General features: G+C 48.0%; 1 protein-coding gene across 4 annotated transcripts in view; it reads left to right on the top strand.

Annotated features, from left to right (window-relative positions):
* SETX (senataxin) overlaps positions 1-10,044 on the top strand; it is a 419,011-nt gene extending 408,967 nt beyond the window's left edge. For all 4 annotated transcript variants that reach the window (XM_069237106.1, XM_069237104.1, XM_069237107.1 and 1 more), the window contains one exon: positions 8,400-10,044. In XM_069237106.1, coding sequence (XP_069093207.1) covers positions 8,400-9,176 — 777 coding nt within the window. In that variant the 3' untranslated portion in view covers positions 9,177-10,044. The remainder of the gene's footprint in view (positions 1-8,399) is intronic.
* Positions 10,045-12,044: the final 2,000 nt, after the last annotated feature.

The following is a 12,044-nucleotide window of genomic DNA, read 5'->3' as shown; positions in this document are numbered from 1 at the left end:
ACCAATTGTATGAATGTCTTTGGCAAATACTGTTGATGAAGGGTACATGTTCAATATTCCCATGGTTCATTTGCTCTCCTCCTTTGCGTGACTTCCATGCATCACTACTTTTGGTTTTTCCCACTGGGGCTTGTGCGGTCTGAAATGGGGTCTCTGGTTGTCTTGGGTATGGATCTAACAATGGTGCACGAACAAAATCCTGGTTGCTCTGGCAACCCAAAGGCATGACAGAGAGATTGCGCTGCGCGGGGAAGGTCTCTGTAGAGCAGGCGTCTGCTTTTTCAGAGGAGATGTTGGATCAGCCATGCGCTGATCGGATGCTAGAGTTGAGAGCGCCGTTCATTACCACATGCCTGGCTAGGGAGAACCAAGGCGCCCACCAGCACACCTTCATACACAAAAGCATCCCTAGGAAGCTGTTTCCTCCCTCTGTGTGTTCCTGAATTTGTAAATATAGTACACATTGAAAGTGAAAAAAACAAGTAAAATTAAAAATATTTCTCCTCGATATGCCTCACCTTTAATGTATCCTCGGGTTTACCAGGGTTGGTAAATCTAGAAATGTGTGGAAACCCCTTGGGTGTTGTGTGGAAACACCCACTGCAGTGCCCACGGCACTCCTCCGTAACGCAGAGTAAGGCTATGCAGCGATTTGCGCTGCCTTGCCTTACTCCTTTTCTGTGAGGCCATTCAAAACCACACAAAGTGGCTTTGCATGGCCTCATCGATATGGTTGCAAGCAATGGGCCACTGTTGCATCACAAAAAATGATGACGCAAGAGGGTCATAAATTTGCCTCCCCAGTGTGCAGATGTAGAAACCCCAGTACAGTGGTTCTCACCTCCCAAGTAGAGAATTGTGTTCGGTGGATCTTGCCCCCAAGTAGAGATCCAGTTTACTTTGGATCCCACTCTCCAGGAAGGAACCCAGTCTACATTACATCTCATCCTCTTGTGTAGACTATCTGTTCAGTTGATCACATACTACACTAGAGACCCCCTGCACAGTGGATTACATTCTCCAGTGTAGACCTGTGTAAGGGGATCTCATTCTTCAATCAAAAAAAGATGTATGTTGAATCCCACTGTCAAGTAGAGAACCTTTGTCCATTGGCACCCGCCTTCCAATACAGACACCGCATATGTGGCTCTCGCCTATCCAGGAGACATCTAGTGCCAGATGTGCTTAGCTTGGGGTTCGCAATTTCCTAAAGGCATATTTTTGCAATTTCCTATTAGGAAATTGGAAACATCTGTGTACAACAGTGTGTTTTACACTGTTTGCGATTCCCAGTGGGTCGCAGTACACCAACCTCATCAATATTCATGAGGTAGATCACAATCCGCGACCCATTAAGATTCGCTAAAAGCACAGGGATAGTGGCCTGCTTGGGACAGCAGACCACCATGTCTGTATTTGCTTTTAAATAAAGCAACATTTTTTTAATGCAGCCTGTAAGGAAATGCCTCCTTGGCATGGTTACCCCCTGACTTTTTGCCTTTGCTGATGCTATGTTTTTAATTGAAAGTGTGCTGAGGCCTGCTAACCAGGCCCCAGCACCAGTGTTCTTTCCCTAACCTGTACTTTTGTTTTCACAATTGGCACACCCTGGCATCCAGGTAAGTCCCTTGTAACTGGTACCCCTGGTACCAAGGGCACTGATGCCAGGGAAGGTCTCTAAGGGCTGCAGCATATCTTATGCCACCCTGGGGACCCCTCACTCAGCACAGGCACACTGCTTGCCAGCTTGTGTGTGCTGGTGAGGACAAAACGAGTAAGTCGAAATGGCACTCCCCTCAGGGTGCCATGCCAACCTCACACTGCCTATGCAGTATAGATAAGTCACCCCTCTAGCAGGCCTTAAAGCCCTAAGGCAGGGTGCACTATACCATAGGTGAGGGCACCAGTGCATGAGCACTGTGCCCCTACAGTGTCTAAGCCAAACCTTAGACATTGTAAGTGCAGGGTAGCCATAAGAGTATATGGTCTGGGAGTCTGTCAAACACGAACTCCACAGCACCATAATGGCTGCACTGAAAACTGGGAAGTTTGGTATCAAACTTCTCAGCACAATAAATGCACACTGATGCCAGTGTACATTTTATTGTGAAATACACCCCAGAGGGCACCTTAGAGGTGCCCCCTGAAACCTTAACCAACTACCTGTGTAGGCTGACTGGTTTTAGCAGCCTGCCACACTCGAGACATGTTGCTGGCCACATGGGGAGAGTGCCTTTGTCACTCTGTGGCTAGTAACAAAGCCTGCACTGGGTGGAGATGCTATCACCTCCCCCAGGCAGGAGCTGTAACACCTGGCGGTGAGCCTCAAAGGCTCACCCCCTTTGTTCCAGCACCACAGGGCATTCCAGCTAGTGGAGTTGCCCGCCCCCTCCGGCCACGGCCCCACTTTTGGCGGCAAGGCCGGAGGAGATAATGAGAAAAACAAGGAGGAGTCACTGGCCAGTCAGGACAGCCCCTAAGGCAACCTGAGCTGAAGTGACTCTGACTTTTAGGAATCCTCCATCTTGCAGATGGAGGATCCCCCCCAATAGGGATAGGAATGTGACCCCCTCCCCTTGGGAGGAGGCACAAAGAGGGTGTAGCCACCCTCAGGGCTAGTAGCCATTGGCTACTGCCCTCCCTGACCTAAACACACCCCTAAATCCTGTATTTAGGGGCTCCCCTGAACCTAGGAAATCAGATTCCTGCAACTTACGAAGAAGAGGACTGCCGAGCTGAAAAACCCCTGCAGAGAAGACGGAGACACCAACTGCTTTGGCCCCAGCCCTACCGGCCTGTCTCCCTCCTTCAGAAGAAAACTGCTCCAGCGACGCTTTCCCCAGGACCAGCGACCTCTGAATCCTCAGAGGACTGCCCTGCTTCCAAAAGACCAAGAAACTCCCGAGAACAGCGGCCCTGTTCAACAAAGACTGCAACTTTGTTTCCAGAGGAGCAGATTTAAAGACCCCTGCAATCCCCGCAAGAAGCGTGAGACTTGCAACACTGCACCCGGCGACCCCGACTCGACTGGTGGAGAAACAACGCTACAGGGAGGACCCTCCGAGACTGTGAGTAACAAAAGTTGTCCCCCCTGAGCCCCCACAGCGACGCCTGCAGAGGGAATCCCGAGGCTCCCCCTGACCGCGACTGCCTGACTCTAAAATCCCGACGCCTGGAAAAGACCCTGCACCCGCAGCCCCCAGGACCTGAAGGATCGGAACTCCAGTGCAGGAGTGACCCCCAGGAGGCCCTCTCCCTTGCCCAGGTGGTGGCTACCCCGAGGAGCCCCCCCCCCTTTCCTGCCTGCATCGCTGAAGAGACCCCTTGGTCTCTCATTGAAACCTATTGAAAACCCAACGTGTGTTTGCACACTGCACCCGGCCGCCCCCGTGCTGCTGAGGGTGTACTTTTTGTGCTGACTTGTGTCCCCCCCGGTGCCCTACAAAACCCCCCTGGTCTGCCCTCCGAAGGCGCGGGTACTTACCTGCTGGCAGACTGGAACCGGGGCACCCCCTTCTCCATTGAAGCCTATGTGTTTTGGGCACCACTTTGAACTCTGCACCTGACTGGCCCTGAGCTGCTGGTGTGGTAACTTTGGGGTTGCTCTGAACCCCCAACGGTGGGCTACCTTGGACCCCAATTTGAACCCCATAGGTGGTTTACTTACCTGCAAGAACTAACAATAACTTACCTCCCCTAGGAACTGTGAAAATTGCACTGTGTCCACTTTTGAAATAGCTATATGTGTTTTATGTAAAAAGTATATATGCTATTGTGATTATTCAAAGTTCCTAAAGTACTTACCTGCAATACCTTTCGAATGAGATATTACATGTACAATTTGAACCTGTGGTTCTTAAAATAAACTAAGAAAATATATTTTTCTATAACAAAACCGATTGGCCTGGAATTGTCTCTGAGTGTGTGTTCCTCATTTATTGCCTGTGTGTATGTACAACAAATGCTTAACACTACTCCTTTGATAAGCCTACTGCTCGACCACACTACCACAAAATAGAGCATTAGTATTATCTCTTTTTGCCACTATCTTACCTCTAAGGGGAACCCTTGGACTCTTTGCATACTATTCCTTACTTTGAAATAGTGCATACAGAGCCAACTTCCTACACAGCCCATTTTCCTTAAAGGAAAATGGGATGCGTTTAAAAAACAAGTGAAAAGTTAATTTTTTATTTGTTAAGAGTAGGCAGTGGTCCGGAACCACTGCCTGCTTGTAGGAAGCCAACTCTGTATATACTATATCAAAATGAGATATTGTGTGCACAGAGTCCAGGGGTTCCATAGAGGCTTGACAGAAGCTGAAATAGATAATACTAATGCTCTATGTGTGGTCGAGCAGTTAGGCTTATCAGAGGGTAGTGCAAACATTTGTTTTACACACACAGAAAATAGAAGAAGCACACACTCAGTGAGTTAATTACAGACTGCCTACACTTCATTAAGAGTGGAGACCTGGTATAAGGTGTAAGTACCATAGGTACCCACCACACACCATTCCAGCTTCCTACACTAGTAATCAGATATAGGCATAGAAAACATTAGAAAACATTGCAAATAGCAATAACCAATAGTGACCCTAGAGAGACCACAAACCAAATACTAAATAAATGGAATGCAAACACAGGACCCCACCTAGGTAAGTTGAATGTGTAGAGGGGAGCTGGGAGTACTAGAAAACCACAGAGGTAAGTCACACAGTACCCCCAGGGCGACCAGGAAAGAAAGAGATTACACCCAAAAGGAGGAAAAAGGACACCCAGACAAGACTGCAAGAAAACTAGCAGTGGATTCCTGAAGAAAAAAGACCTGTGGAGAGAGGGGAACAGGTCCAAGAGTCACAGTGGAGTCCAGGAGGAGTAGGAGCTACAACCCACCCAGCTGTACTTGCAGGAGTTTGTCTACGGTGAAGAACAGGTCAGCACTGCAGCCCTGGAGCCGGAGAAGAGTTCCTGCGGGATGCCGAAGATGTCCCACGCTGCAGTGTAGATTGTAGATGAAGGTCAGTGCAGGAATTCCGCCAATAAGCCTTGGCAAAGGCAAACTCGTGGTTAGTGGAAAAGTGGTGCTGCTGAGGACCAGCAAGGCCCAGAAGGACTCTACTCAGGGGGGGGTCACAGGGGACCCTCAGCGACGCAGAGTCCACAGGAGCAGAGGTAGCACCCGCAGGAGTTCCACAGGACAGGGACTCAGGAGTCGCAGGAGCCCACACAGCACTTCAAAAGAGGGTCCCTCACCATTAGAGAACCATGCATGAGTCTGTGCTTTGCAGGAAAGAGTGCTGGGGGCTGCAGCTACATGTCGCCTGAAGATCCCTTGGAGGAGATTCAAACAAGCCTTGGCAGCTGCAAGAGACACAGTGCACAAGGGTAATGTCCTGCTTGGGTAGGCAAAGGCTTACCTCCACCAAAGTTGGGCAGCTGGCAGACAGGACCCAGAGGACTACTCTGAACCAACACCCGTGATGCAGGATCCACGCAGCTGAATATGAGGGGAGATCCACACAGCCGGTCGTTGCTTGCTATAGGTGCCTGCGTTTGCAGGGGACTGATTTCCTCACTCCAAGGGAGATTGCAACTCTTCAGCCTGCACAAGAAGGAGGAGTCTTCTGAGGATGCACTGCGAGGGAAATGTTGCAAAGCTGGAAGGAGCCCTGGAAACAGTGTTGCTGAAGAGTCCTTTCTTCTTGGAAGCAGCTTGTTGGGTCCTGGAGAATCCAGTTGCAGTTCGGGAGGCCAGAAGTCGAAGCAGAGGTTGCAGAGAAGTCCTGCTAGAATCCTGCAAGCCGAATCTGAGGACCCACTCGAGAGACCCTAAATAGCCCTGAAAGGATGATTGGTCACCTAACCAGGTAAGTGCCTATCAGGAGGGGGCTCTGACGTCACCTGCCTGGCCTGACCACTCATATTCTCCCACAGTTCCCTGCCAACCTTAGAAACAAGATGGCAGAACCCAGGGACCCTCTGGAGGAGCTCTGGGTGCCACCCGTGGGGTGGTGATGGACAGGAGAGTGGTCACTCTCCTTTCCATTGTCCAGTTTCATGCCAGAGCAGGGACTGGGGGTCCCTGAACCCGTGTTACCTCCCTCTTTCAAAGGAAATCCTTTGTTCTGCTTTCAGGTGATGGTGGTGGTCGCTGCTCATCTTCAGGGATTAGGGATGTCAGTCTTCTATCTTGAGGACTGGCTGTTGAAGACAGACCTGCCCCGGGCTGTTGTCTCCCATCTTCAGATTATAACAGGCCTTCTGCATTCGCTGGGGTTCACTGTCAATGTGCCAAAGTCACATCTGACTCCTGAGATGCTACCTTTCATCGGATCTGTTCTGGACACAGTGCAGTTTTGGGCTTATCCTCCTGAGCTGCGAGTCCAAAATACTCGGGCTATAATACTGATATTTCAGTCTCTGTCCTGGATTTTGATGAGAATGTCTTCGAGGCTTCTGGGGCCTCATGGCCTTCTGCATCCTGCTGGTGAATCATGCTAGATGACATATGTGGGCACTACAGGTGTACCTGAAGTTCCAATGGGAGCAGCATCAGGAGAACCACTCCAACATGGTCCAGATCTTGAAGGGAACTGCAAAAGGCCTGCAGTGGTGACTGTCAAACCATGATTGGGTCAAAGGCAGACTCCTCTCCCTTCCCCAGCCAGATTCTACAGTGGTGACAGACACGTCACTCCTGGGATTGGGTGGCCATCGGCGAGAGGTGGAGATCAGAGGACTCTGATCTCCATTGGAATCTGGACTCCTCATCAACTTGCTGGAGCTCCATACGATCCGGCTAGGATTGAAGGCATTTCTCCTTTCTGTCGAGGGCAACATAGTGTATGTACTCACAGACAACAGTACTGTCATGTGATACTAGAACAAGCAGGGCAGGGTTTGGGAGGAGGGGAACATGGTCCTTTTCTTAAAAGGCCGTGCATCTATGGACATGGCTGTACCAACAGGGCATAATCCTGGTGGGTCAACACCTAGCAGGTTCCGGGTGAATGGCCAACTCTTTGTGGGGTATTAGAGCAAAGAAAAGTCAGGGCAGTACAGAAGCGAACCATTTCATGCTGGGTCACTCTCTGTATCTAGATCTGCTACGCCCTAGCTAAAAAGCAGCCTCCTGAAGGCTTACGTGTTAATTCCACCAGAGGAAAAGCTGCAACCATGGCATTGGCTTGTGCAGTCCTGGACATCTGTCAGGCAGCAACCTGGGCATCCCTGCATCCGCTTGCCAAACACTACTGCCTGGACAGACAGGTCCGCAGGAATAGGCATTTTGCCTGTTCGGTCCTGCAGGACTTCTTAGTATAGAAATGTTGTCTGTAACCCTCCGCCGGCTGCGGTACTGCTTAAGTATCTATTCAAAGGTAAGAAATCCACAGCTGGAAGTCTCTATCAGATGAACAAGTTACTAACCTTCTGTAGCGCATTATCTGTTAGAGACAGAATCTAGCTGCCGAATCCTTACAGACCCACCCATGCCTCCCTGCTCTGCGGACAGAATCCTAGTGTTAGGTATAATCCCTTTCAGGTCCCTAGTTTGGACACACGTTTGTCATTTCACTTCATGGCTCTGCGCTCCTGGTGTGAAAGTTGTTAAAAGTAACTGACATCTACCTGCCTGGGTGGCTCCTATATAGTTGACTGTGACGTCACTTTCGATCCCAACATCGCCGCCGCGCAGAACTGAACAAAGCTAACCAATGGTGCACCGGGGTACTGCTCATGCAAGAATCTTCTGCATGCAGTCCCGACACTTGGAAAATTCAAAGGTAAGGAATCTGCAGCTTGATATTTTCTCTACCAGATAATGAGTTACCAAAGGTAAGTAACTTGTTTATCAGTGATGTACTATCCACACTGAGTCTGTAAGTAAAATTGATTAATTACTATAAATTCTGAAGGTAAGTGTGGTGCAACTTGAATGCTGTCAAGTTTGTCTTCTCACATTGCGCTTGGTTGATAGCTGCTTATCTCCCGGTTCCTGATGTTTCGAGCATTTAATACTGAAAGGGCTCATGCTAGAGAACCAACGCTCCCCCTTTCCAACTGTCCCTGTCCATGCTTGTGGTGGTTGATCTAGGTTTTTTGCCCCCTTTTATGTCCCTTCTAGTGTCTTTTGCTTGGGCTGACTTGTATCATTTTCATAGTTCCTACTTTAGTGATGATAGAAGCTCTGGGGATTGGACAAGGAGAAGGGTGTGAGGGGTTGCATGTTCCTGTCTGTAGGCAACATTATCACAGCTAGCAGTGGGGTCAGATTGTCTCGGGTGTCTTTTCTGGAGTTTAATAGATTGAGACACAATATCTTGCCTTAACCCCTTTTGAACAGTCATTTGTGCTTTTGTGGACCGTTATCAATATTTGTCTTTTTGTTTTCATAAGGAAAATAAAGATTGGAATCATCTGATCCAGGATGCACAGAGAAGGGGTGCTATCATCAAAACCAGAGAAGAAAACTACAGTAAAGACGCCACCAAAATCCTCAAACTGAAGCCATCTTTTCTGCGCAGCCATTCTTTTCCCAGTGCTGAAGAAGCAAAAAAGCCATCAAGTAGCCGACCTCAGCACACCCCACCTCAAACCGAAAGAAAGGAGAGTCAAAGTGGTTCAACTCCTTCATTGCCCGTGCTGGCTCCTCACGTGCACAGGACTACTAGTGCCCCTCCTGAGGCAGTGCGGCAGCCCTTGGGTTCTAAAAGGATGCCAGGCTCAGCTCCAGCAACCGTTACCCCTACTGCACCGGTGCCATCTAGAGGACCATCATTGCCCAATGAGCGACCACGCGACCCCCGTCTATCCCGAAAACCTGAACCTGCAGCAGTGGTCACTCAAGCCAGCCACACAGGACACACATTACCACCTGGCTCCGGCCACCTCACAGGACATGCACAGACCATACTGCCCCACCGAACTGCTGGAGGCTCGGGTACACCGAGGACTCCTCAAACAATTTCAGCCAGCGGCAGTGATAGAAATATGGACACCAGGCCGTCGTGGCAGGCAAATAGGAACCAGGCACCAGGTAACTGGAAAAGTTCCACTGAAAATAGGCGGTGGGATAAAAATCAGGACAACCGTCCTACAAACAAAAGGAGAGAACACTCACCGCAGAGTGATGATGCAAAAAGGCAAAAAACCTCAAATTATAACCTCAAATAAAAAAATATTAGAAGTTTGGAAAAAGTGAATGCTGGCATTCCTTGATATCAACTGTGACACCGGGGTGAAAGGGAGGGTCGTAAAACGGAGGAACCAGGTGGATTACCTGCCCGCCTACACGCTACCCACGCCCCCGAGTTCAGAAGGGTCTCTAATGGACTCCAGAGATGGTATATTGAATGACTTGTGCAACTTAATTCTCTCGTGGTTCTGCTGTAGATTGGGCAGAAAGTGCCCCTCCCCCATGAGAGAGAAACTACTGCAGTGCAACTATGGCTGCAGCATAGACTAGAGGGACTTATTGGAAGAGTTATTTTTACATGTAAAAATTTCTGTATTACATCTGTACAGGTGGGACAGTTTTTTTTAGACAGAACAGAGTTAGCACTGTTTGTTCACTCGCTTGAGTAGGGTCCTTTGACGATGGAGGAGGCACGTAAGTCTACAGAGTGACTTTAGGAGAAGGCCTCATGGTTGGTCCAGTTCCTTTTGTATCAAGAGGAATGGACCAAGGCATGTGTGTTTGCGTAACGATGAGCAGAGTATATCTCCCTCATACTGTAGAGCACTTTGTTCACAATTGCTCAGGACTATTGGCAACTTGTTCAGGCTACCAGTATCCACCCCTGTGCCTTGCATGCATACTTCATGTCTTCCAAGACTGCTACGTTGGTGGTGTTTCTTGCCGCAGGGAATTGTAACCACAGAGAGCTAAATATGGAGGTCTGAGCGCCCGTGTCCTTGTGACCCCTACCCTTGAACAAACCTCTTGCCTGTAATTGATTGCTGCAAGAAGCACTGGAAGTTATTCTCCTCCTGAGCCTGCGTTACATCTGTATGTTGCAATAAAGTGCAGGATTCACCTTTATTTGGTGCCTTTATGTTGCGGACTGTGCAGCAGTTTGGTCCACTCAGACCGGTGAAGGTCAGATGGAAAGCTGTTGTCACGCCTCGGTTGTGTATGAATTTGATGTGTATGGGTCTGAAGGAACTTGCAAAGTAGCAGTAACCTACAAAGAGCAGAAACTGAAGTTTTTATCAACTTTTCAGTCTTTTTTCCCTTAATTATTTTTGGTAGAAACTTGTGTGAACAATGCACTCTAGGTGAAAAGCTAACCAAAATATTATTTTGTTAAATGTTTTTTTCATTGGACTTTGTACAAGACTCTGCACCCCCGTTTTTTAAACCCAGTCATTATTTTCACTATCATTACTTGGACATAACCTGTCTTTCCACTCACACTACAGGAGCCACAGCGCCATCCCCACTTTGGCTGGGGTAGGAACAGATAAATAGCCAGGTCGTACTAACAGGAAGCGTAGTGCTTTTTCAAGTTGAAGTTGTCATTAGAAGAAAATGTGGGTGTATGCAAGTGTTTGTGGCAGGAAGAGAACCACCACCCCAGAAAAGAACGTTGGGGTCCCTAGCTTCTGAGGTTCCGGGGCTGTCGCTGCCTAACATGATGATAGCAGTCTGGAATATTGGAGGTATGCGGCCCCCTCTGCCCTTAAAAGGAGTACAAATAAGGAAGGCCAGGTATGTTATACATGCAAAATTAATGTAAAATTACAGGTCATTTTATTTGTCGAACAACACGTTTTTTGTTAACTCAGTTGCCATTGCAGAGGAAATCGACAGTTTTATAAATGTAGTTGAAATAAAAGTTTCGACAAAGTATTCTTGACTTGTTCGCTTATGTCTGTTGTCGCATCACCACAGAACATAGACTCCAAAGTGTAACTCGCCAGGCTGTCAGGTACATTTGTTTGAGTTATCCTAGAAGTTACCTTTTTATTTTCCAGCGAAGGAGCCCAGGAAATATACATTTAAATATTTTCTCCACTCCATCTGCACCGTAGAGCTCTTTCGAAAGCATGATTTGGCAGAGAGGTTAGTGCTCACTGAACTGCCATGATTACTTTTTTTATTAAAGGAAAAGTGCTGAAGTGAACCCTTGGTCCCAGTACTTCAGTCTGTTCAGCCAAGCAAGACTCTCAATAGACCAACAAAAGCAGTTCATCCGCGAGATCCGCCATTAATTCTGAAGTTCATTTTTTAACTCGCGCATTCGGTCCTCTGTGTTTCGTTTTGGCGCTGTTTCTCCAAGCAAAAGCTTGCTGTATTCTTATGGTTTTGCCATTTACTAATGTAAGTGTACGCGACATGAACGTTTATTAGAAGCAAGTGAATGCTGTCCCCACTCCCCTGTTTTAGTGTTTCACAGGAGGCTCCTTCTATTGAGGAAAGGGGTCATGCTTGTCCTGCTTAGCAAAGGTTGCTTCTGCAGCACTGGATCTTACATTGAATCCCATGCTTTGAATGTTTCTTGGCAATAGGCAAGACTCCCAGGCCCACATAAATCACGTGGGCAGGGGATGGGTGCTGAACACTAGCATGATGGCATCATTACCTTCATTTGTAACCTCATTAATGTCAGACCTGGTGGCAATCAGCATTATGGCCCTTTCAGCCCTCTTCTCATTATCCAATCAAACACTGTTCCTCTCTTTTTGCTGTTAGGTACTGTTCATTTCAACAGTATATCTTCGGACATCACTGACTGTGATTTTTATCTCATCTTGGAGGTTCTACCTTGTGTTAAATGAACCTATTCACAATACTTAGCTCATCTGCAAGGAGGTAGCACTGAAGTCCCGCAAGCAATGTTGTTGTGGTGTGGAGATATGCTAACCCATCCTCGGGTCCAAACCCCTCTTTGATGTTAAGTAAGCTTTGTTTGAGCTCTTTCGCTGAAATTTCACTTGTCCTGCCAACTCCTTGTTGGATATCGAAGTTTTCAAATTCCTTTTTAGTTCACATTCTTAGCATTTAAATGGTAGTAATGCCATTGAAATTACAAGAATCAG

The sequence above is a fragment of the Pleurodeles waltl genome, chromosome 6 (assembly GCF_031143425.1).
Source record: "Pleurodeles waltl isolate 20211129_DDA chromosome 6, aPleWal1.hap1.20221129, whole genome shotgun sequence".
Classification (NCBI taxonomy): Eukaryota; Metazoa; Chordata; class Amphibia; order Caudata; family Salamandridae; genus Pleurodeles; species Pleurodeles waltl.
This window is presented reverse-complemented; position numbering and strand designations above follow the sequence as displayed.